Source organism: Melanotaenia boesemani, chromosome 2 (genome assembly GCF_017639745.1).
Source record: "Melanotaenia boesemani isolate fMelBoe1 chromosome 2, fMelBoe1.pri, whole genome shotgun sequence".
Classification (NCBI taxonomy): Eukaryota; Metazoa; Chordata; class Actinopteri; order Atheriniformes; family Melanotaeniidae; genus Melanotaenia; species Melanotaenia boesemani.
In genome coordinates, this window is record NC_055683.1 from 12,952,099 (window position 1) to 12,975,343 (window position 23,245).

General features: G+C 37.9%; 2 protein-coding genes across 2 annotated transcripts; one reads left to right on the top strand and one right to left on the bottom strand.

Moving 5' to 3' along the window:
* Window positions 1-4,322: 4,322 nt before the first annotated feature.
* On the top strand, window positions 4,323-9,172 carry LOC121634705 (germ cell-specific gene 1-like protein). The gene is made up of 5 exons (XM_041977583.1): window positions 4,323-4,682; window positions 6,756-6,803; window positions 6,890-7,054; window positions 7,176-7,287; window positions 8,605-9,172. The coding sequence occupies exons 1-5, from the start codon at window positions 4,385-4,387 to the stop codon at window positions 9,068-9,070; spliced, it is 1,089 nt and encodes a 362-aa protein (XP_041833517.1). The 5' UTR covers window positions 4,323-4,384; the 3' UTR covers window positions 9,071-9,172.
* A 76-nt stretch (window positions 9,173-9,248) lies between these two features.
* On the bottom strand, window positions 9,249-13,852 carry LOC121634712 (epithelial membrane protein 2-like). Its single transcript, XM_041977590.1, has 5 exons — window positions 13,708-13,852; window positions 12,143-12,230; window positions 11,562-11,670; window positions 11,022-11,162; window positions 9,249-10,936 (listed from the first exon to the last, which is right to left on the bottom strand). The coding sequence occupies exons 2-5, from the start codon at window positions 12,218-12,220 to the stop codon at window positions 10,770-10,772; spliced, it is 495 nt and encodes a 164-aa protein (XP_041833524.1). The 5' UTR covers window positions 12,221-12,230; window positions 13,708-13,852; the 3' UTR covers window positions 9,249-10,769.
* Window positions 13,853-23,245: the final 9,393 nt, after the last annotated feature.

Here is a 23,245-nt window from a genome sequence, read left to right on the forward strand (position 1 = left end):
CAAACATCTGGTTTTGTTCAGATGCAACATTACAGACTTAAGCTGTCCTGCCATGTTTTGTTTTCTAGAGAGAATAGGCTTTTGCCTGGCAACCATTCACAAACAACAAACAAGCCACTTTTAGTCATTTTCTTACTGTTCTGTAATTTAACATGCTGAGATGTGTAGAGTTTTAGAACAACCTATTTTTTTTCATTGCTTTATTATTTATTTAAGCAGATTAAGTCCAGTAAATTGCTTGAAATGGTACAAAGGTAAGTGATTAAAAACAAAAGAAAAAAAACAAAGTTTTTTTCAGAGTTATGGAAAGAAGTCTATTTCAAGGAACATGAAATGGGTTAACAGCTTAAAGCTGTGCAGCACTGGAGGTAGATCAAGCCTTTAAAACTTGTGCTACCAACTCCTATGCGTGTCCCAACTTTTTGTTTGCATGCCCTTGGGAACATTATTTTAATAGTACAGCAGAAAGTAGTGTGTTTCTTTAAAAGCTATTAACGTGGAAGAGATACAGACCATCATACCTACATAAATTGCAGGGGTGGAAAGTCCGTTCAGCTGATATCTACCGAAGATGGCTTCTTTGATGAGTCAAACATTTAGGTTACAATTAAGTTTCTAGACATATTTTATGATTTCTTTTTTAATTTCTATTATTTATTTGTTGTATGCTATTATGTCCGAGTACAACGAGACTTTGAACTGCTTGAACTTCAGTAGAAATCTGGAAAAATCGAGGTGTTCTAAATGCTCGACGGCTACTGAAGCTCAGATTTTTTTTTTGCTTTTTTTCTGGCCTTGTTTGTATGGGGCGCCAAGTGTAAAAATTCAGTATAAAAGTTGTAGCTGACACATTTTCATTATTTATCTCACTTTTCTCACATTTAGCACATTTTTCCTACATTTTCCTACATTTAACATAACTTTTAACCACATGTATAATGGTCAAATAGAACATCTAAATCTAAATTTTAAATCTAAATCTAAATGCTATATGTTAAATCTAAATGTTATATGTTATATCTAAATGTTAAATCTAAATGTTTAAATCTAAATCTAAATGTTATATGTTAAATCTAAATGTTTAAATCTAAATGTTATATGTTATATCTAAATGTTAAATCTTATATCTAAATGTTAAATCTAAATCTAAATGTTTAACCTAAATGTTTCGAATATATGCTAATTAACCCCGCCCCTTTTAACCTCAACCAATACGCTAGTAGGGAAACACTCGCTCGCACGCACACACACACACACACAGGTTTTTACTGTGAATGTCTTTCTGCATTTACGAGCTGCGCTTCAAAGTACACTTCCAACCAACCACTCACACCATTAATGGTAAGATGCATATATTTATTTTTAACTTTCTAAACAACATTTTGCGGACATTTCAGCTCTTTAGTTGATCTTTAGACCATGATGTGGAAAAGGAAAAATTTCCAACGAGACCAGCCTAAGCTAATCTGGTCTGGGTATGACAAAGACTGATGCTTCTGGAGAAAAAGGCAAGCATCTTGTTTTTATATGTTTTGACTTTGGCTCAAGTAGCCTGATGAAGCCCCATTTTGTCAAGGGATAGAGGGCAGAGGAGCCTACTGAAAAAGAGAAAACAAAGATTTCTCTTAATGGACTGAGTACAGGTAGTGGCTTTTAAATAATACACACACAAACTTTGGACATTACAACATTTACTCAGTTAAGGATTAGGAAATGCATTCTTGGTTCACTTCACTTTTCTTTGTGACGTGACGGCAGTGATAGCGATAAATTTGCCCTGGACGTTAGCTACAGCTAAGTAGCTAGCTAACAGTAAAAGTCCGCAAAATGTTGTTTAGAAAGTTAAAAATAAATATATGCATCTTACCATTAATGGTGTGAGTGGTTGGTTGAAAGTGTATTTTGAAGTGCAGCTCGTAAATGCAGAAAGACATTCACAGTAAAGACCTGTGTTTGTGTGTGTGCGTGCGTGCGAGCGAGTGTTTCCCTACTAGCGTATTGGTTGAGGTTAAAAGGGGCGGGGTTAATTAGCATATATTCGAAACATTTAGGTTAAACATTTAGATTTAGATTTAAACATTTAGATTTAACATATAACATTTAGATTTAGATTTAACATTTAACATTTAGATATAAGATTTAACATTTAGATATAACATATAACATTTAGATTTAGATTTAAACATTTAGATTTAGATTTAACATTTAGATATAACATATAACATTTAGATTTAAACATTTAGATTTAACATATAATATTTAGATTTAGATTTAAACATTTACATTTAGATTTAACATTTAGATATAACATATAACATTTAGATTTAACATATAGCATTTAGATTTAGATTTAAACATTTAGATTTAGATTTAACATTTAGATATAACATATAACATTTAGATTTAGATTTAAACATTTAGATTTAACATATAATATTTAGATTTAGATTTAAACATTTACATTTAGATTTAACATTTAGATATAACATATAACATTTAGATTTAACATATAGCATTTAGATTTAGATTTAAAATTTAGATTTAGATGTTCTATTTGACCATTACACATGTGGTTAAAAGTTATGTTAAATGTAGGAAAAATGTGCTAAATGTGAGAAAAGTGAGATAAATAATGAAAATGTGTCAGCTACAACTTTTATACTGAATTTTTACACTTGGCGCCCCATATGTTTGATGGGCAGCAAAAGTTTTTTCTCTAAGTCTTTCCTCCTCGGTATCATGTCAACACACCTGGTGTGTGTAATGAGGTGCGTTTGATTTAAAGCACCAGGCTGTCTTGTTGCTTTGAAGACTGTGAGGTTGGATTTATCTGCTACGCACAGTTTCTGCAAAATGGCTCAGTTTTTGTTAACATATTAAAACGTGTCATTTTTTTTAATTAATTTTTTTATTTGTCACGTTTAAAATTTAGGTTTGTATTCTACTTTATTAAACTAATGACATATTTAATTAATTATTAAATGCTGTACTTATGTATTTTATTGTGGCACTTTATATTTATTTCCAGTATTATTTATTCAATGACACGTTTGGTAATTATTGGTCACTTTATTTATTTATTTGTTATTTACAGTTTTAATAAGAATAATACATTTTATTTAAAAGTGCCTTTCAAAACACACAAGTGCACTCTACAATAAAAATACAGAGCGTTAGACATAAAATTCAGATGCAGAACCACAAGGTTAAAGAAAATAAAATCAAAGACACAGAAAGAAAGAGTCCCGGTGGGTAAATGTGGTCGTATGAAGCAGACAATTTTGAACAGGTAAGTTTTGAGTATACATTTGTATAAATTATTAACACTTTTGATTAATTATTTAATACTGTATTTAAGTATTTCCTTGTGGCAGATTCCTCCCTCCATATGCTGCAGGGTCACCATCTCTCCATATAGTTCAGTTGCCCAAATGTGACATAGCAAAGCAATACTGTGCATGTATTTGTATGTGTGTGTGTGTGTGTATGTGTTGAGTTTTTACTCACTGTGTCAAGGTCACATGAAAACAGAGCTCCACACGCTTATACAGGCTGGAAATCTTTGGAAGACGGGGGTCGATAAGAGGTGGGGGAGACTGAGTGAAACAGATCAAAATGAGTCTAGGAATCAAAATGAAAACAGATGGAACAGAGCTGTCTGTTGTGGATTTATAAGGTTGGATTAAAAAAGAGGATGTGTGCCCGTGAGTGTGTGTGTATGAGAGTGTGATATGCTCGCAGTGTTGCGTGGATTGGATCATAAAGAGTGACAGTCACACGGGCCGCAGAGGTCAGCGTGACGGCCAAAATCCTCCATCATTCTCACTGTCTGATGAAGAGAGAAGTTGATTCAGAGAGCAGCAGGGAGATATTTTTCCTTCACCTTCACACACTTTACTCCAAAAAAAGACTGAAATAAGTAAGTATTCATCTTTTTTCTCTCCATTGTTACAACTTAATTTACTGCTTGACACAAAGTGCTCTGATTTATTGTGTCTGTCTGCTGAAAAGGTTCCACGGTGACAGCAGTCTTCACTTATTCTCCTCTAATTTAACCGTCTATCTTGCCACCAATTACCACCAGACTGTGAATTTTTGTCACAGTCTTTCATTCCTTAAAAGTGATTAGTGATTATAAAGCTGCCGGCTCTTCATCACTTTCTCTTTCAAACACCTCGCCAATCATCCGAAGCACATGTGCAGAGCTGCATCTCCTTGGAAACTAATAACAAGCTGGTGGTATTTTTAGTGCCACGCAAATAACTTGACATTCTCTAACCTACCCTTTTCTATTTAAATCAAGTAGCCAGCATTTGAATTGCTGTTAAACATTTGAATCTCCATCCTCGATTCCTCCCCACATCAGCCATCATTCAATCGTTGCATGATGGCGTTCCTGCAGAGGATGCGTTCCCCGTCCCTCTCCTTTTTCCAGACAGTCGTGTCTCTCCTCCTGAGCACCGTGGCCCTGGTGTCCTCCTTCTGGTGTGTGGGGAAACAGAAGGTCCCCAAGCCGCTCTGTTCAGCTACCAAGCACAGCAACTGCATCCCTGTTCCAGGCATGTCCAACTCCTCCAACATCCAGTTCTTCTGGGAGACCGGGGACGACCGTTTCGTCTTTCCCACCTTCCACACAGGCCTGTTTTTCATCTGCGAGGAGAACATTTATGCAGACGAATGGGGTGAGAGAGCTAAATCACTTTGCAGTCAGCTGAAATGAGAACTTCTCACTGATCCCAACCAGGAGTCAAAGGACAAGGTTGCTTGCTAATAAAAAGCCCGGCCCTGTCAGTCATGACCTTCAGAGGAATTATGCAGGTTGAGGAAATTAGTAAACGAGTAAATGCTAGATTTTAGGATTTGTAGAAATAAAGGTAAAGACAATAATTAGAAACACATGATGCTTATAATACTAATCATTATCACTGAGCGATTTCATTACATGCTCTCATTGGGCTTCGAGTATCATAAAACATTCAACATCACAACTGTGGCACTAGGCCACAGGAAGGTAGATGAACCAAGGTACCCGGTGTGTTCGTTTGCATCCATTTATGTGTTGTTGTGAGTGTGTTTGGCCCAAAGAGGATTATCATCAGTGTGTGTTCTGCTTGTGCAGATTTAGACTTCAACAGCAGGACTCAATTATGGATTAAAAGCCAGAGAGAGAAAGGTTAACAGGATTCGCTAACATCGGCTGGGTTTTCACCGACTCGCTCACAGCCGATGTGAATAATACTGTAAGCTCAAACCAAAAATTTTCAGCACAGTTGCGCTAAGTAAGCATTTATGATTCATGGTCTGAGCAGAGGATTAGTAGGCTTGGATTATTAAGCAAACATACAAATATTGTGATGATAAATGCATTTATTCATAATCTTATTAACTGATTAATATTCCCTTATTTTTTTCTTATTTGTTCCCAATGTTTTTATAATTTTTATATGACTCACTGAGGTCCTTTTACATTTTACTTTTTATTGATTAATACATAGTGTTGCTTTTGAATAAACTCAGATTCAAACCAGAGGTTTGCTGATGGATTATTCAGCAGCTAAAGAGCTAAAGAGTCGGTGGAGACCAAATCAGAACTTAAAGAAGAGGAAAGTTGATGGTAATATTCTTCAGGGGAACAAAAACATGGTAATGATGTGTATCCTTGGATGTTTAAATTATGAACTACTTAGAAAAGAAAAGGAGTGATCATAAAATTAAGACTCAACTTCCACTTATATTTTTTTTACTTTATAGCCTCCAGGAATGTGCTTAATGAATGTCGGCGTACCATCAGACCAAGTCAGAAGCACAGAGTTTTAGGATTTGAAAGTCACCTAGTGTTGCTTGAAAAATGGTTGGGTTCTTGTGAAAGAGTCGCTCTCACGACTCATCCAGCGATGTCACTTCCTGGCCAATCAGTGGTCTGCAGTTTGTAGACGTCACATTTACAGTCCAACTCAGGTTGATTGACTTCTGGCCAAGCATGTACCAAAAAAATGGAACAAATAGGGAAAAAAACTGAGCTGAAAAGCCAAGTAGGTAAAATCACTGTATTTACAAGAAACACCTGGATGGTGCAATGACTGAGAAAAAAGATCAAAATGTGAGAAAAAGGGAAACAAATATAAATTTAGATACACACAAAAATAACTCAATAGAACTGGATGCTGCATATTTCTTTAAATGTTTCTCATGTAAAGAGAAAAAGGATGACATGTTTACTTCATTTTCTTCCGCTGAGTCTTTGCATCTGTTTTCCTGAGGCTCAGCTTTCAGTTAGTTAAGAGCCATATAGAGATTATTGGAGTTGTCATGAAAACAGTTTGGTAATCAAGCCACAAAGAAGCTTAACAGACCACTGAAACAGGGTGATGCTGTTTTTCTCTTTTCGTGTGACTACGTCTTTATATGTAACTGCACATACTTTGTTCTAAAAATAAATAAATAAAAATAAACGGTTCAATTTGGAAAGTAAAATTTTAAAACAAAGGAAGAATTTTCTGAAAGAAAATCAAAACCAGCACGTCTTGTTATGTTTTTTTTTTTTTCTTCTTCTTCTTTCAGCTGCCATCCTCCCAGACTAATGCCAACCAAATCCTCTAATCTCCTATCAAATTCAGTTCTGGCAGTGAAAGCATTTTATGTAAACTGTTACCTCAGTCTAACCATTAAATAATTAGTCTCAGTTGTTCTTAAGAAAGTAGAAACAATTCTAAGAAAAAAAAAACACACATTTTCTGTTTTCTTTCTGTTTCTAGAGGAGAAGTGTCGAGGCTTTTATACTTTGACTCCCGGATCAGAAAAGGGTAAATTTACTCATTGTTGTTTTTCTCGTTGTTTTTCTGACAGTTTAAGCTCTATTTTGTCCTCACATCTTCTCCTCCATCTGCAGCAATGATGTGGCTGTCATTGTCGATGGAGCTGGCGTATATCGGCCTGCTGCTAATCAGCTGCATGCTGCTGTCTGTGCAGCTGTGCATCAGGGCCTGGTTCCCCTCGACGCTGCGCTGGGGCCAGCTGCTCAACGCCTTTGCAGCCATCTTCACAGTCCTGGGAGGTACAACTGTTGTTTTGTGTTGGGGAGTGTTTTGTTTTTTGTTTTTTTGTTTGTTTTGTTTTGTTTTTTTTCTATCTAACAATCAGAGTGGTTACAAATATACTCTAAACTGTTTCCTCAGGTCTGCTCGGGATGGTGGGCCACATGATGTTCATGCAGGTGTTTCAGACCACTGTCTCAATGGGACCAGAAGACTTTAAACCTCATAGCTATGGCTACTCCTGGGCTTTCTAGTGAGTTCATTAGAACAATCATGTTTCATATAAAACTGCTCTGTCCCACAAAAATGAGCTTTAACTGTCTATTTGTGGACTTATATGGCAAATATGATGCAATGGAGCTTTAAAACTGGGCAGGGAGTTAGAACATGAAACAACAGACCCATTAAAATTAAGTTTTCAGGCTTGAAGAATGGGCTTTAAATATTTTTGCCAGTGTTTCAAGAAGAAATAAAACTCCACTAACTGATATTAGTTTAGTATTAAAACGTATATTATTTTGCAGCTGAGGGCTGGGATGAGTTGGAAATATAAAGTATGGTCCAAAGACTGTTAATTATGTGCAGACGCTTCACAATTTGAGTCCAATCAGCAGCACAGTGATGCTGGAAGTGCTGTGCCTATGCACCTAGTTACACCACATCATGAAGGTGGTGCTCTGCTCTGATGGACACCTCACTGCTTACCATTTGTTAACAATACACTGAGAAGTCAAGGTGCAGAATTTCTCCCTTAAAAAGAAACATATTCTTTCTCCAGTTGCACCTAGACCTTGAAAATTTGGACATTTTTGCAACTTCCTCTCTGTACTTTTGGTGATGCTGCTATCACCTGATTTGATGCAGGTCTGCAGCACAAAATGCACACATGTTTAAAAAAAAAAACACACTTCAACTGAGACTTTCATGTCATTTTGTTTCACAGAGGTTAGGGATGTAAGAGATGCAGATTTTTACAACTCATATGGCCGATAACTGATACCAATATCCCCCCAAACCTAATTGCAGAGATTATCAAGTTTCCTCTGTTGTGCAATTAAAATGCAGTATTATTCTGCAAACTTGGCCTGTTGGCAAAAAAAGCTGAAACCTACTGTATGCAATATTCACTCCTTGTGCAAAATAAGAATGCTTGCATTATGTGCAACATGTCAAATTAAATCATGACTATTGTTTTTAAACAAAACAGTAAGATATGTGCACGATATTGGCTGATAACAATATTGTGCTGACAATAATGACAATGAAGTATGATAAAGAATACCTGAAAAGATCATAATAGTTATATGAACCACTTTCTTGGTCTTAGTGAGGACCGGAGCAGCAGCATTCTGGACTAACTGCAGTCTGATGGACTTTTTAGGGAGACCTGTGAGGACAGCTTTACAGTAGTCCAGTCTACTAAAGATAAATGCATAAATCCTGCTGAGACATCATCCTTTAATCCCTGATATGTTCTTTAAGTGACAGCAGGTTGTAGTCCATGACTACTTAATGGCTCACACCTATGTAAACATGTTCATGTCCCCCCCTCCACTCTTATCTCCGTCAGCGTGGCCTGGGTCGCCTTCACCGTCTGCATGGCGGCCGGCGTCTCCACCCTGAACAACTACACCAAAAAAGTCCTGATGGTGGGTCCAAGGCGCACCTCCAGCCTCAACCCCTGCAGCTATAACTTTGTGGGACTCTTTCCTCCAGCTCCTTATTACACCCCTCCCAACCCAGCCATCACCCTTGCCCCACCCTTGTCCGCCCCACCAATCTCCCACTTGTCCCCCTACTACGAGCCCCCGTCAGGGAAGTCTTCTCCAAGGCTCACACACTCCCAGTCTCTTCCTCTCACACAATCCGACTCTTTCCCTCTTCCTCCATCTCACCCTGCACCCTCATCCCCTTTCCACCGCCTGTCCCTTCCCTCCCCGTCTCCTTCGCTTGCTCCCGCCATCTCTGTCCAAATGATGCTGCCGGGACACAAGAAGAGTTACTGTGATCAAGAAGAGGACTACAGTCCACTGTGAACCGTCACTTTGATTTAATGATGAGTGTTTTTTTTAATCTCTGCGATATCAGCAGTCCAGTTACTTAAATCTGCAACAGCAGATAACAGGATCAAGATCTTTACTTTTATAATAAAAGAAAATATAACTGAACGGGTAGAAGTCGTGTGAGGAAGGAACAAAAATAACTTCACCAGGATGAAAATGAAGTTTTAATATTTGTACAAATCCTTGTAATTGTCATTCAAGACATGTTATGGTAACAAAAATAAAACAGAATTAGACATACAGAACATTACGGGAAGCAAAGCATATTTACACATTACATCTCAAGCTTCAAGATTTACCTTGTCTTTCTGTCACACCGTGTAGACGCACAGCTTACAAAAACAAAAAGGCTGTTATGGTGCATCATGTCAGCAGATTATGGCTGGATCGTGACATTCACTGGAAATGTGAAAGTCACAGATCACAATCATCCCTGAAATTTCTGCTGCATTTCCTTAAGAATGACGGAGAATAAAAACTATACCAGGCGTAACAGCATGGATTTGGATTTACCTTTGGTTTGGTGTCTTTTCACAAATAATTACAAACAAATCTTTTTTTGTCTTTAACAAAAAGAAACTCACGAGCAAAAACTTAACAAAAGAATGTTGTAATAATTAGATCACATGAAATCAGACAGCTCTTTCTAAAATGCGACATAGAAATTGATGAACTCACAATAAAATAACATGAACAATAACTAAAATTTAAAAATAAATCACCCATTTTTTTAAATCTACTGTTACACTCTGTATGTAAATGTACATTAAAAAGAAAAGATCAAACTCTTCATCCTGCTTCTGTATCAAGCCAGGAATAGTAATCAATATTAATGGCAACAGTTTAAAATAAAGGGTATTAATCATTTACCTAAATGATGCTTTAAGAATGCATGAGCCATAATGAGGTACCATGCAAATTTCTGCTCACTATTAACAAAATCATCCCATCACTGCAACTTCATCCAGTTAGTTCACATTTAATAGCTTGTGAGTTAATAGATGTCCATTTACAAATGAGCTGGATTTGAGTTAAACTCTGTCTTTTGGTTACTTTTTACTCATTTATTTATTTAATTTGCTTTATATTAGTATTTAACTGCTATTTGCAAATATCTTTTATAAGTGTTGAGCTTTTAAGTGTTTATATTTTGTTTAACTTGCTTGCTTTCAGATTTTGCTTTATTTCTGTAAGTCACTTAGTGTTTGAAAATAAAGTTGAATTCAGCTGACATACGTGCCATTTTTCAATGGTGGAATAAAGGAATTCATGTGCATTAGCTGAGCATTAATGAAGTACTTGATTTGTAACCCTCATTATAAAGTAGCCTATTTCCATCTTAATTTATCATAGCATCTCATAAACATTAAGGCTTTTGAGGAAAACATTCTTAATCCTCAGATGCCCTGAAGTGATTCAGCCCAACTGTGGGTTCAAAATCCACTTAAATACATCTGTGATTGACTGAGATTGCCTTTTACTTCAGAGCTAGAGTCTTACAAAGTCTGATCCCCTGACTGTTTGAAAGCAGACTCAGTTAAACACTGTATGTATTTGAGAGGATCAACAGGTCTGTTGTATCTGTAGATGAATTTCCATTTACAGCTCAAATCTGATGTCTGAAAAACACACAAACCTATTTGCAACAAAAGCCTCAGTCAATAGAGTAGATCTAGTTTCTTTCTGCAGTCTTCTTGCGTAGCACAAAGTAAATGATGGAGGAGATAAACGTGAGACCGAAGGCGATCCATGCCAGGATGAAGCAGTGACCGTAGTTACCATTCTCTTTGATGTGGAAGCGGTCTGTGTAGATGGAGGCTGCGATCATGATGCACAGGCCTAAGAAAGAGGAGGAAAAAACATTATGTATGCTGCAGGATAAGGTACAGAAAGTAAGTAAGAAAAAAGTAAGAGAAACACTCACAGGCCAGGAACTGAAAGATGCCGGAGATTGTGAACCTCTTTCCTTTGGGGAGGGTGAAGAGCTGAGCCGCAAACACAAAAATTCCAATAGAGGAGAATATGCATGCAAGCACAGAGCTGGCCTGCACTGCCTGGAGGTAATCTGCAGGGGGAGCCAGAGAAGAGATGTTGTCAGTGAACTCAACATCTGCACGCATCCTCCAGAACTTTAATGAAAGAGTTGCAGTGCTGAATGGCTGGAAAGTTCACTTCAAGAGTCCAAATGTTTTATGATTTAAAAACATGCCAATGTTACTGACAAGTAAAGACAAACACTGGTTAGAACATTTTTTGTTCTAACGAGCTGTTCCTATCGTTGTATATTGCAATATGCAATATCTCCAGCTGCATGTTGAGCTCCAGTTACTGTGAATTTGATCAGAATGTGTGTGTTTGGCTTCTGTCAATCAAATCTAACTAATGAAGTAAGTTTTCAGTTCGGGAGCAAAAAAAAAAGACACTTCAAATATGACTTTCCGTTCCTGTTGAGGATGTTTCTCACCTGTTGGGTAGTTTGATCCTGTAGGGAGCTCAGTAATGTTCCACACTCCATTTTGGAAAATCCACCGGGCCCACACATCAGTGGATATGCTGTCAGTTACCCACCAGGCCTGAAAGGAAGTACAGAAAAACAAAGCTTTTACAGACCACGTGACAAAATACTTTTACAAAAAAAGTAAACAAAGAACAAGCTGAATGGGGCAAAAAAACTCAAAGAGGGGGGAGGAGAATGCGTGACTACACCCTGTCTGGCATGTATTCAGGAAATGACAAAAATCCAAAGCAGGAGGTATGCTGCTGACCCTTTGCTGTGCACTCACTACAGCACAGGTGGAAGTCTTGCATATTTTAAATGTGTATGTGAAGTGTGCACGGATGTGGTGCAAGGTGATGACACCACGGCTGGCCGATCTGACAAGCAGAAATGTCAAATATGCGATCTAAGAAGAGGAACAGTGGAACCCTCACAGGAAAGGAATTGAGCGATGGCAGAGAGCTGAGTGGTCATCACGGGACATTAACGTGTCACTCGAATTAGTCAGGATTTGGGAGATTATGCTCAGATAAACCAAAATTACTCACATTGTCAATAGTGGCCACCAGGAGGAGGATGATGGTTATGATGTGGAGGACGAAGATGCCAGCGAGGAGAATCAGCATGATGACTGTGCTGGAAAAAAAAAAAAAGAAATGAATGTGAGCTTTCTTTTCACCCGTCAGACATTTTTGGGTTTGATGTAACTATGACAGATTATTGTGCAATAGGAGTAAACCCTGCAATCATTCATTCACAGCACCGAATCAAAGCTAAAACCTGGCAACCACTCCTGGAGTGGCTTCTCCACGTCAGATTACTTTGAGTTACAGCCAGCTGAATCTCATCTAAAGTGCAAATAGAGCTCATAATAAAGTTTATATCAGGAATCAGCCGGTGGGCTGGTGTAGAGCTGCTGACAGAGAAGGAATCAACCAGAAAAGTCTGGTTATGGACCAACAGACATGGTTGGTAGGGAGGAGGACAGAGCTGACTGAGGAGTGAAGCTGGTGATGGCTGGATGAGTTTGGTCTTGTCTGATGCTTTAAGGAAGCCACTCCCTAAAATAACTGAAGAATACACGCTAATCCCTCACCTTGCTGATCCCTCATGTTGTATTTTACTATGCACTGTTGCAATGATTCCCCTATCTCCAAAAAAAAAATTTTAAAAAATCTGAAAAAATGTATAAAAAGGTTTAATCTGTAATCAAAGCATTAATCATAAAAAAGTAGCTCAGTTAGTACATCAGTGTTCATAATCAAGCATATGTGTATATGAACTGTGTTTGGTTATATCCTGTGCTGAGGCCGCTCCAGGGAAGATCAGAGGTGGTGTCATATGTGGAATGTGCTGGTTCTCTTGTCGGTAAAGGAGTGGTCAAGGGTTGGGTCCTCACAGACATGCACGCACATTTTCGCCAGCTCTGTGTCACTTATACAGACATGAGTTTTACCAGTGGCAAGCTGGTCTATGTGTGATCAGACCTGCAGCTATTCCCCACCTGCTTTAAACATCTACAGCCTGCAGAAAGTGTTAGCTTGTAAATATTTTCTGTGTGCAATCTCATCCTGAAGCAATAAAAGCTAAAATACAAATGAGTTCTTGTGAGTCATCTTCCACTAGAAGCAGAGAACTGGGCCAGAAATAAAAACTTGAACATGATGTTTTCATTTGAAACACACTTGTGGAATAGTTTGATTAAATATCTTTCAAAATCTTTACAAACCTTTTCCCACAGAGAGACTCCCATTGGAATTAAATTGACATTTAAGTTGCACATTTTCCATTAAACAAGACAGATTAGGGAATGTTAGAAAAACAAAGCATGAACAAGAACTGTATCCTGTACATGATGCAACTCATCCAGACACATCTGCACAGCCTAACCTGTCCAGAAGTTTCTACAACGGCATAGGTAAGTAAAGACCATTACGGTGAGCAGGTATCCTTACACCTGCATTTACTCTATAACCCAGTCTCTCTTGAATGAGAATTTTAAAAATAATCAAGATAAAGTCTGTTTAAAAGATCTATGTCTTCATTTTGTGGACCAGCCGCAGAAAAAGTAAGAAAAAAAGTTTTAAAAGCAAAGGAGGAATCTTTGACTTACTGTTAGATGGCCGAGTGTCTCTTCAAGTCTAAATCCTTCTGCTCTCAATGACACTAATTTCAGGCTCCGGGTCTAAATGCACAAACACAAGAAGCAGCCCATCCGCCCACTTTGACCCTGCCCTCTTTTCATGTCCACACCCCAGACAAGCCTCTTGCTTGCTTGATCACATAATCTAGATTTCCCTCCTCCGCCTCCTCCTGCTCCACTGTTTTCTCACCATTCTGCCCTCCTTTTCCTCTCCTGCTGCTTTATACACACACAAAGTCATATTTTTTCTTTGTGTTTGGCGTCTCATGTCTTTGTCAATCAGCTGATGGTGTCAATTCCCTCTGATGACTCACTGGTGTTTGAGTGGAGAGACTCCTCAAACCCTGACACTGAATGCTGCCATGGCAACCAGTCAAATCACAATCACACGGCTGTTGCTGTGTGTAAGTTTTCTACAAACAAACTTGAGCACTAAACAGTCATGAACATGCTACTCCTATTACTTTTTTCCTGGCCACCACCCACTGTATTTCCCACTTTTGTTTTGAAGGAAGACGTTTCATGGTGAGGGAATGTTGCTCGTTACTATCGAGGGAAAAGTAGGTGGAGGCACATGAGTACCAGTCTTTGCTTAAGTAAAACAGGAGGGTGGAGAAATTTCTAACTGTAGCAAATTCATTACATGTTACTCATCGGCACTGTTTGATAGCTGGTGCTGACTGATATGGTCCAAATGAGTCCAGTAAGTCAAAGTCATCTGATTCTTGAGCGCATCACATGGTTTAGTTCAGCATGAAGGAGAATCTTTGAATGGCCTTACGTTTATCTGCTAATATCACATAATAGATTTATTTGTTTTGACACAGGCTTCAATAATACAGATGTCATCCTGCAGACGTAAGAAAAAATATCCAGTTACATTATGAGATACAGTAGGACAGGTTTAAAAAGGCCAGTTCTGTTTTATGGATCATTTAAATATCTGTTTAAATCATAGTTATTTATCCAGTGTATCCAGTGTATTTGGTTGAAACAAAAATCCTGAGCGGCGCCTCATTTCTTTATATAGTGTCAAGAAAACAGGGTGTTGGAGGATTCACAAAGCTCCTTTCCAAAGGTTGAGAATGATTATCAGTCCAGTTTTTCTCTCTTTTTGGCATAATTCAGCTTTTTTCTCCATGTTTTTCTCCTTAACATAATTAAACTTGACACCCTTCTGTGATGAGGTTTCAGAAAACAGTATATGGATCCACTGAAGGTCCAGATGCTTCTTTTAGGGTTTTTTTTTTTTCTTTTTTTTTAGTTTTATCCCTGCCCCTTCCCGAATTCATCTGGTTTCTGTGCTCACCTCACTAATATGTCAAGTTTTCAGTTGTATATCTCTGGAATCACCTTGTTGGTTCAAAAACATTATTTTGCCAGTAAAATTGTGTTATCTTTGACATTTTTAGTAGATACATCTAGAGAAATGAAGCTAAATACTGTCTCACGCCAACCCATTCACATTTAATAGGTAGGTGTGTCCAAACTTTGGAATGGTACACTATGGCCCTGATCTATTAACGCTTTGCGTGTACTAAAACAGGTGCAGACGGCTTTGCTCCGCTAAAATCGGCCCAAGCTTATCTATCAAAGCCGCAAACATGGAACTGCGTCAGTTATCCTGGCAAAACTGCGCCGCTCTCCACTTTGCGTTTCTGAAGCTACTGCATATGCATTATGGGCGTTCCGGCCAGAAAGTGCACATTAGTGGGAGGAGACTATGCAAATAAATCTGGTTTGCGCAGCAGTGGGATTCATGTAGCCCGCAAATAGTTTGCGGTGTTTATGTTTGCTCTAAAAATAGCGTTTCTGAAAAGCAGGTGCTAATTGGCACAACAGTATACGCGCAATGGCTGCAGTAATAATTTTAAGGAGGAGGCACAGACACCATGAAAGGCGACTAAGATAATGCATTTTTTTCTATTATATTAATATATTTAGAATGCCAGAGAAGAGGATTGTGGAGACGATCCAGCGTTGCAATATTAGAATTGCTGGATAAGTTTAAAGACTTTATCATGCCTGTCTTTTATTATTATTATTATTATTATTATTATTATTATTATTATTATTATTATTTCTTTATAGCTTTTAAACCTTTATTATTTCTTATTTGTTCCTTGCATGTTTTTATATGTACAATACCTTGGTTCCTAAAGGTTGTTGTTAGTGTGCCTTATAAATAAATTGAACTTGAATATGAAACTATATTGCAGCATTTCTGGTGACATTTAGATTTTTTTCCTCGACTTCCGCAATATTTTTATTTGTCTCCTTTATTTGTCTCAACTTCTATCGGATAAAAGTTAATTTTGCGTTTGCGGTTTCCTTGCTCTCCAGAACCTTACATGACAGAGCAAACAGCGCCGCTAAATCCTCATTTAAATACTGCTGTTTGCTCCGCAAATGATAACAGGAGCAGTCTTAATAGATCAGGCGCTAATCGTAGAAACATAACCAGAGCAAAACTGCGCAGCAAATGTTAAATAGCGCAGCAGTTTTGCCCTCGTCATAACTCAGCCCCTATGTGTCTTTGTGACAGGTCGCTGGTGACAAAGTGCTTTAAAATTGGTTCTTTGCTAAGATATCTGTTATGTGTTTACACAACACTGACTTGATCCCTTGAGTTAAATGTATATTATTTATATCTTATATTGCATAGCCTATTACTTTTTATGACTGAAAGATTTGGGGGTCAGAGTTGGAGGACTTAGAAAACAAAAGACATTCCTCTAAAAATAATCTAATAGAAGGGACTTGACTGATAATGGAGCAAATTTCCAAAGAAAGACTTTGAAAAACTTTTAGAAACTAAGTTTAAGACCAGTTTACATAAACGTGTTGCTGTTTGGAAGCAAAATATAAAGAAATGAGGTCTGGATCAATGCTTTTGCACACGGTGAATATAAAAAAAAGAGAGTCACATTATCAAGTCAAAGCCTGAAGCACTAAAAGCACTTAAAATACAACTTAAAGAGTAAATCTATGGTGCAGTTAAAAACATACATTAATCACAATGTCAGCCACCCTCTGACTGTGGTATAATGGGTGTTTCCAGTTTGTAGGTGAATGAATGATTAGTTAGGCTTCAGCTTTGCTCCTTCTCTCTCTTCAGTTACTTGGGCAAATACAAATCTTAAATCATTGGACACTCCAGGGTCTTTGAAGTTCTGGGAAAACATGTGCCATTAGTTGAAACATTTGACATCAGAAGAGAAGAATTTCAAGAGATTTTAAACACTCAAGCAGATGAAACAGATGAAATTATCTCTGTGCAGACTTGGAGACTGAGGTCATTGTGTGCTACAAATGAGCTTAAAACTACCAACAAACCACTGAGACAGGAAGAGTCAGCAGAGAAACTGGTCAGTGCCATGTCAGCTTGTGTAAGTCAGCAGAGAAATAGCAGGTTTCAGAGATAAATACTTGACCAGTGCAGACCTTTAGGGCCCAGCTGTGCAGCTACATTCTAAACACAAACACAAAAACATCACTGTTTGACTTTACAAATGAAAGAAACTAAGGGGAAAGACAAGAATTTGGTGAATCTGTCCATTCATTTTAAACTGTGTGTATTTCAGGCACCACACCTTGAACATGTCACTTTAAGTCCCACCTACATCCCTCTGGGAAACAATTCAGTTCTTAAAATTGCCTAACCTCCACAAAACCTCACCACATCTTTGATATCAAGCCAAAAACGGGTGACTAGGACAAACAGATCCACCCAAAGCTGGCTGAAAACCTCCTGGATACAGAAAAGAAAGGGGTATGCTCTCACACAAGAAAGCCACATGTATGATACACGTATGATGTATGAAGATGATTACAGATCACAAAACGGAGGCAGGCTGAGAAAAAGGTGAGAATAGAGAATGTGGTTGGACCTGTTAGTATCCTGGGTAGCTCGACCCCACCCTGCAGGTGAGTTAACTCACTGTTTGCAGTGTGAATACATCCAGCATGGATGCCACTCCCTCAGCATCATTACTGCATCAAAAGCTCACAAAAGCACTAGCGTGATTGCATAAAACCAAAGTGAATGGCTAAAGAGCAAAAACAACTTCTTTTTTTTTTTGCTTTTTTTGCTTGTGGAGTTATGCAAGAAGCCTTTTTCTGTTCTTGGTGTATTTTGGGGAAAGGAAACGCCATGAGTCATGCGTCAGGCTATCATTTTAAAAAGTCAGTAGATGTTTGGCCACTGCAGTTGGGGCGGTGCACGGGTGTAGCCACAACATGTTTTTGAGCTCCAAACACAAATTGACAAATCACATTTTTGGGTTACAGCTGAGAAAGACCAATAGGGTGGCTTTGCTCAACAATCACGTCTTTGTTGAGCTGCTGCTGCAGATCAGCACTGGAAAAACCAGAGTCACGAAGGATCACTTGGAGCAGTTATATTGTCTAACCTGCCAAGAATTGTATGCACACATATTATAAATGATTCCTTGCGCTACTTCTCAGGGTTGGAAGGTTCAGGTTGGCTCTGTTAGTTCAGGAGCACAGTTTATTGAACGTTGTGGGATCATTAAAAAGCTGAATCTGCTATTCAAAAAGCACTGGAACTGAACTGTGTTACACTTTGACATTATACATCTTGGAACATGAGTTATGAGGCTTGCCAAGATTAGTTTACCTTCTCAACATTCACAACAAGTCTCCTAGCTGAGCCTTGTATTCCTAATTACCAGCATTTTATTACCTTGGTAATGTTAACCATTCATCTTTTAGACATATGTTAAATTATCCTGAAAAAGATCATCAGATAAATGCCAGCTATTTAACATAAACAGACAAACAAAGCATGCAGCAGGACCGACTCCTTTTCTGGTTTGAGTAATGGCCAAGTCCCTTCATGAAGGTGTTCATAAGGAGGCTCTGTGAAGGAGCATTTCGACACAACTGTGTGAAACAAAGCCAGCAGAGCGGTGCCTGCATGCCAGTCGAGTCAGCCCAACCACAGCCAAGTCACCGCCACTTTACACAATAGTAAAGCTCCCTGTCTGTGGTTGGCTGTCTCACTGAGACACAATGTCCCACCCTGCCCTGAGATTTCTACACTCTTATAAAAACAGCCTGAGAGCACCTTAGTAGGCTTTATGTGAGTAATGTCAAGTGATGTTATGCGAGAGCTCCTCCAAGTGAGGCCAAATCAGTGTTGAAACTCCCACCTCACCCCAGGCTACTTAGTAACTGTCAAAGTTGACTATCACCCTCATTCCTGCTCCTGGTGTCACTGGGCTGGTTTTGATGGGAGGGGATCCTACTCCTCTTTTAATTCAAAAAGCAGCTGCACATGGCCCCCATTTCCGGAAATGTTCTTTTTATTTATTCATACTGCACAGTCATTTATCTCCATAGACACTGAAGGAAAAAGAGAAGTTAAATAAATAAACACAAGCACACAGTTTCCTTTACGCGTCTTGCTATTTGTGTTGCTCAGCAGTGGGATGAATATGTGTTTCTTTTTCCAGGAAACCCCGCATTCCCATTGTGTGTGTGTGTGTATGCTGTCATCTTCTGCACGTAACTACTTACTTGGAATAAAACATGTTATCTTTTTTTCTTAGCAGATGATTTTTCTAAGAACTGGTAAGCTTTAATCTAAATACTTATTATTGTTCAAATGATGACTTGGTCTGTTTTTCTTTTATATATATATATATATATATATATATATATATATATATATATATATATATATATAATTAAATTATTATTAAACTGTGAAATAAGATTAAATAAAAAAAAATATCCACACATTGTTGATGATCCAAACACTTGATTATCTTTTTCCCAGTTTAATAATTAAGTACTAAAATAATTTTCAATTTCATTCATATATCAAATTCTTTCAAGTCTTTATTTACAATGTAATGTACAGAGAGAAATTTTAGGGATTTTACGCGTTAATAGTGCTTCTCAGGTGTTTAATATTATTTAAACGCTGTTCATTGTTAATATAAAACTAAATAAGTTCGAAAAAAATGTTTGATTATTAGTACAAATGATTTAAAATGACCTAAATCCCATGATTAATTGCAAGACATTTGATTTCTCCTTGTAGTGGTTTCTCCAAGCTGACACAAAAGGAGCTTGAGGCATCCATATCCTTTATGCTCAGGTAACGGGGGCTCCTTTACCCTCTCTTTAGTGAGTCTTTTCTGCTGTAGTCTATCCAAAGTAGGGCTCAGATCTGGTGAAAAAGGATTGTTAAATAGTCCCAATCCTTTCCCGCAGCCCCTAGCCTGTTGCTTGCCAAATTAGATGCCAAGTATTTGAGGTTGCAGTAAAAGTACAGGGCAGGATGTCAGACTTTCTATTGGAAAATATTGTTAAATGACAGAATTCATAACTGGAGACCAGGCTGTTCAAACTGTGTCATGACACTCTGTATATCTATAAGATATTGTAAGATATTATTAAAATTAAATAAGATTGCATCAAATTTTGTGTTTCATATGTAATATGTTTCAATCCGCTATACAGCTTAACAATTAAATTATGGCCAGGTTAGAATTTTACACATGACTAATTATGTATTTCTGAAACTTTACTAATTGCTTAAATCATCTCTCTCTCCCTGAGCTTAGTACCTACACGAAATACGACGTTGTCTATCATGTGGCCTTAGATGTTTTCCTCTGGATTCCAGCTCATCCTACTTTAAATTAGCCCAGGTTAGGGTTTGGTTGTTAGAGTGTTTTTGAGCTCATCCTGTGATTTCCACCACAGGTTTAGATCTGTTGTAAAATATATACACATAATTTACATGTGCTCAGACTGGGTTGCGCTCTTTGTCCAGCTTCCCTCTCATTCCACAAATAAGGATGTCATATACAAAGTCTATCCAAATGTCCTCAGTGATGATTGTTCTTCAGCTTCCTCTTCCTTCTCGTCCACCACTTTTCATGTGAACTCTTCCTCCTCCGTCTCTCTGTATGTTTCAGTCTATTTGAGTGTGTGGAATGGGTTTATGGTCTAGGAATGTGTTGAAGGTTTAGCATAAAAAGCAGAGTTTTGCAAAGTGTGCGTGAGTGCTGTTCGGGTTTGAAGAAAAGATGTTTTGATTCGGAAAATGTCTTTAGGCCATTGAGTATCTGGTTCAAAGAATGGAGTTTAGTGTATCAGGAACACTTCAGAAAAACTATAATCCATCTCCATCTGAGTGCCTGAAGACCACAAACTAATACTGTACTTGTTTTTCGGGTTTGTTTCAATCAAATCATTTTTCACAGATGGTTATCCCTTAAAAACCTTAAATTTTTGCCTCAAACTATTTTTTATGGATAAAAAAAATGTGTTGTGGACCATCTTTCTTTACTACTTTTACTGGACCCTTGCTGATAAAACAGGACCATTTTTGTTTCAGTATCATCTGCTACTGGAGTACAGTATGGCTTCAAATATAAATTCCATTTGTGACCGGTCTGAAATAAGTACTTACTGAATCTACAGTTATGACTTTCCCCAGGAATTATATACATAATTCAAATCTAGAGAGTCTTAGCTTTCCAGTGGTGTATAACGTGTAGCTACTTGGAAGGTAGTCTGAGTACGTTACATATTTATTTGTCATGTCTTCCCCACAGGATGTCTGGTACCAACAGATTAGTGATAAAACTATTTACAGTTACACGTTAAGATGTTCTTAAACTATTTAACTGTTTGCTCACAGTTTCTGTTGGTTGATATCTGACTTCCTCCTTACATAACACAGTTTCAGGTTTTATTTCTGGTAGGGCTGTCAGTCATTTAAAATATTTGATCACAATTAACTGGATGAGTGTCTTGCGTTTACTCGAGTATTAACTGAACATTTTTTATGTTTCAAAATGTACCATAATAGCATATTTATTAAGTTTTAAATACTCCTGTGAGCAGTTATGTACCTGCAGTTATAAAATAAGGCCCTTCAGTAACTTGTCATATTTTACTTAACTGAGATTAAATGACTCTACACACATGCACTCTCTCTCATACCACTTCAGACAGATTCACCTTCATTTAGAAACAAACTATAAACAGTGCTGTAAACAGTGCTCTAGCACCATTTCCAATGTCTTCAGTTTATCCAGATTAACTGTTAAAAGGTTAAAGAATTATCAGGACATCTCCGCTGGAAGCTATCCATCACAGTCTGTCTTTAGATGTGCTTTATGTGCTTTATTGTTCCCTTGCTGATTCTCTTCTTCTTCTCTGGTTTGTTTCTTTCCCTGGTAGCATGTCAGCTATTGTGCTCAGCACTGGCCCCACTATTTCTGACAGTATTACTCCATCTTCTGCATCCAGCGACAGATAGCTAAGCTCCCTGACAAAGGACCAACCGACTTAGCGTAACCAACGCAGGAGACGGACAAAACTGTCCGTCCATCAGCGTATCCATCTTCTGCGTCGAGCATAAATGGGCCTTAAGTGGTATTTGGGATGCAACGTACTAAGGTGGTAAGTCGGCTCACATCAACAGTAGATAGAAATGACCTTAGTCTTCTCTAGAGAATCATCTTGCAGCGCTTTAAAGCTAAACTGACTGTGTGAAAGATCCATTCTGTGTCCATTTCTGCTTCAGAACCATATTGTACTTTTTTCACTACTTTCTAAAACTACATGTGCATGTATAAATCTTAAAAAAAATACCACTGTCAAAAGGAATTTGCATTAACACACATTATCGTGCTAATTTTGACAGCCCTAATATCTGGATGAATACAACAGACTATACTGAATGACAGTGTGTTTCGATGGCACTCCTTCTCAATAAGATTGACCTTTGGTGGAAGCTCCTTTTATACCCAATCCTGGCACCCTCACTTGTTGTAAAAATCTTACTAACATATTCTATAAACCTTTCTCTTTTTCCTATGCCTCTTTCACACCTTTCAATAAAGTATGTTGCTGGGATTAGATTCTAGATTTTTTTTATATATATATTTTTTTTTTCAAGCATGTGGAATAGGAGGAAGCAGGCATAGAAAAAATGAATGAATGGATGGATGGATGGATGGATGGATGGATGGATGGACGGATGGACGGATGGATGGATGGACGGACGGACGGACGGACGGACGGACGGACGGACGGACGGACGGACAGACAAACAGATGGGTGGATGGATAGGTTTGTAGTTGTGTTTGTAGTTTTCCAGTCATTTGTGTTCCATGTCCAAATTCTTTTTAAACATATATGAAAGAGAAGAGAGAAGAAGAGAAGAGAAGAGAAGAGAAGAGAAGAGAAGAGAAGAGAAGAGAAGAGAAGAGAAGAGAAGAGAAGTTTGTGGGCTACAAGTCATGTGAGCCGTAGGAGTTAAACTTTGAGTCAAGAGGAGTTTAAAATCAAATTAAGATCAACAAATATGTGAAACATGCCGCGGAGATAATGCCTCTCTGAGCACATAGCCCAGTAGGAAACCAGTTGTTTACATAAAAATGAGATGTATTGTACAGCAGTTTTCAAAGCTATAGCACAATTTCCAGCAGGGTGATTCTTCAGTCAGTTGTGGATCCCC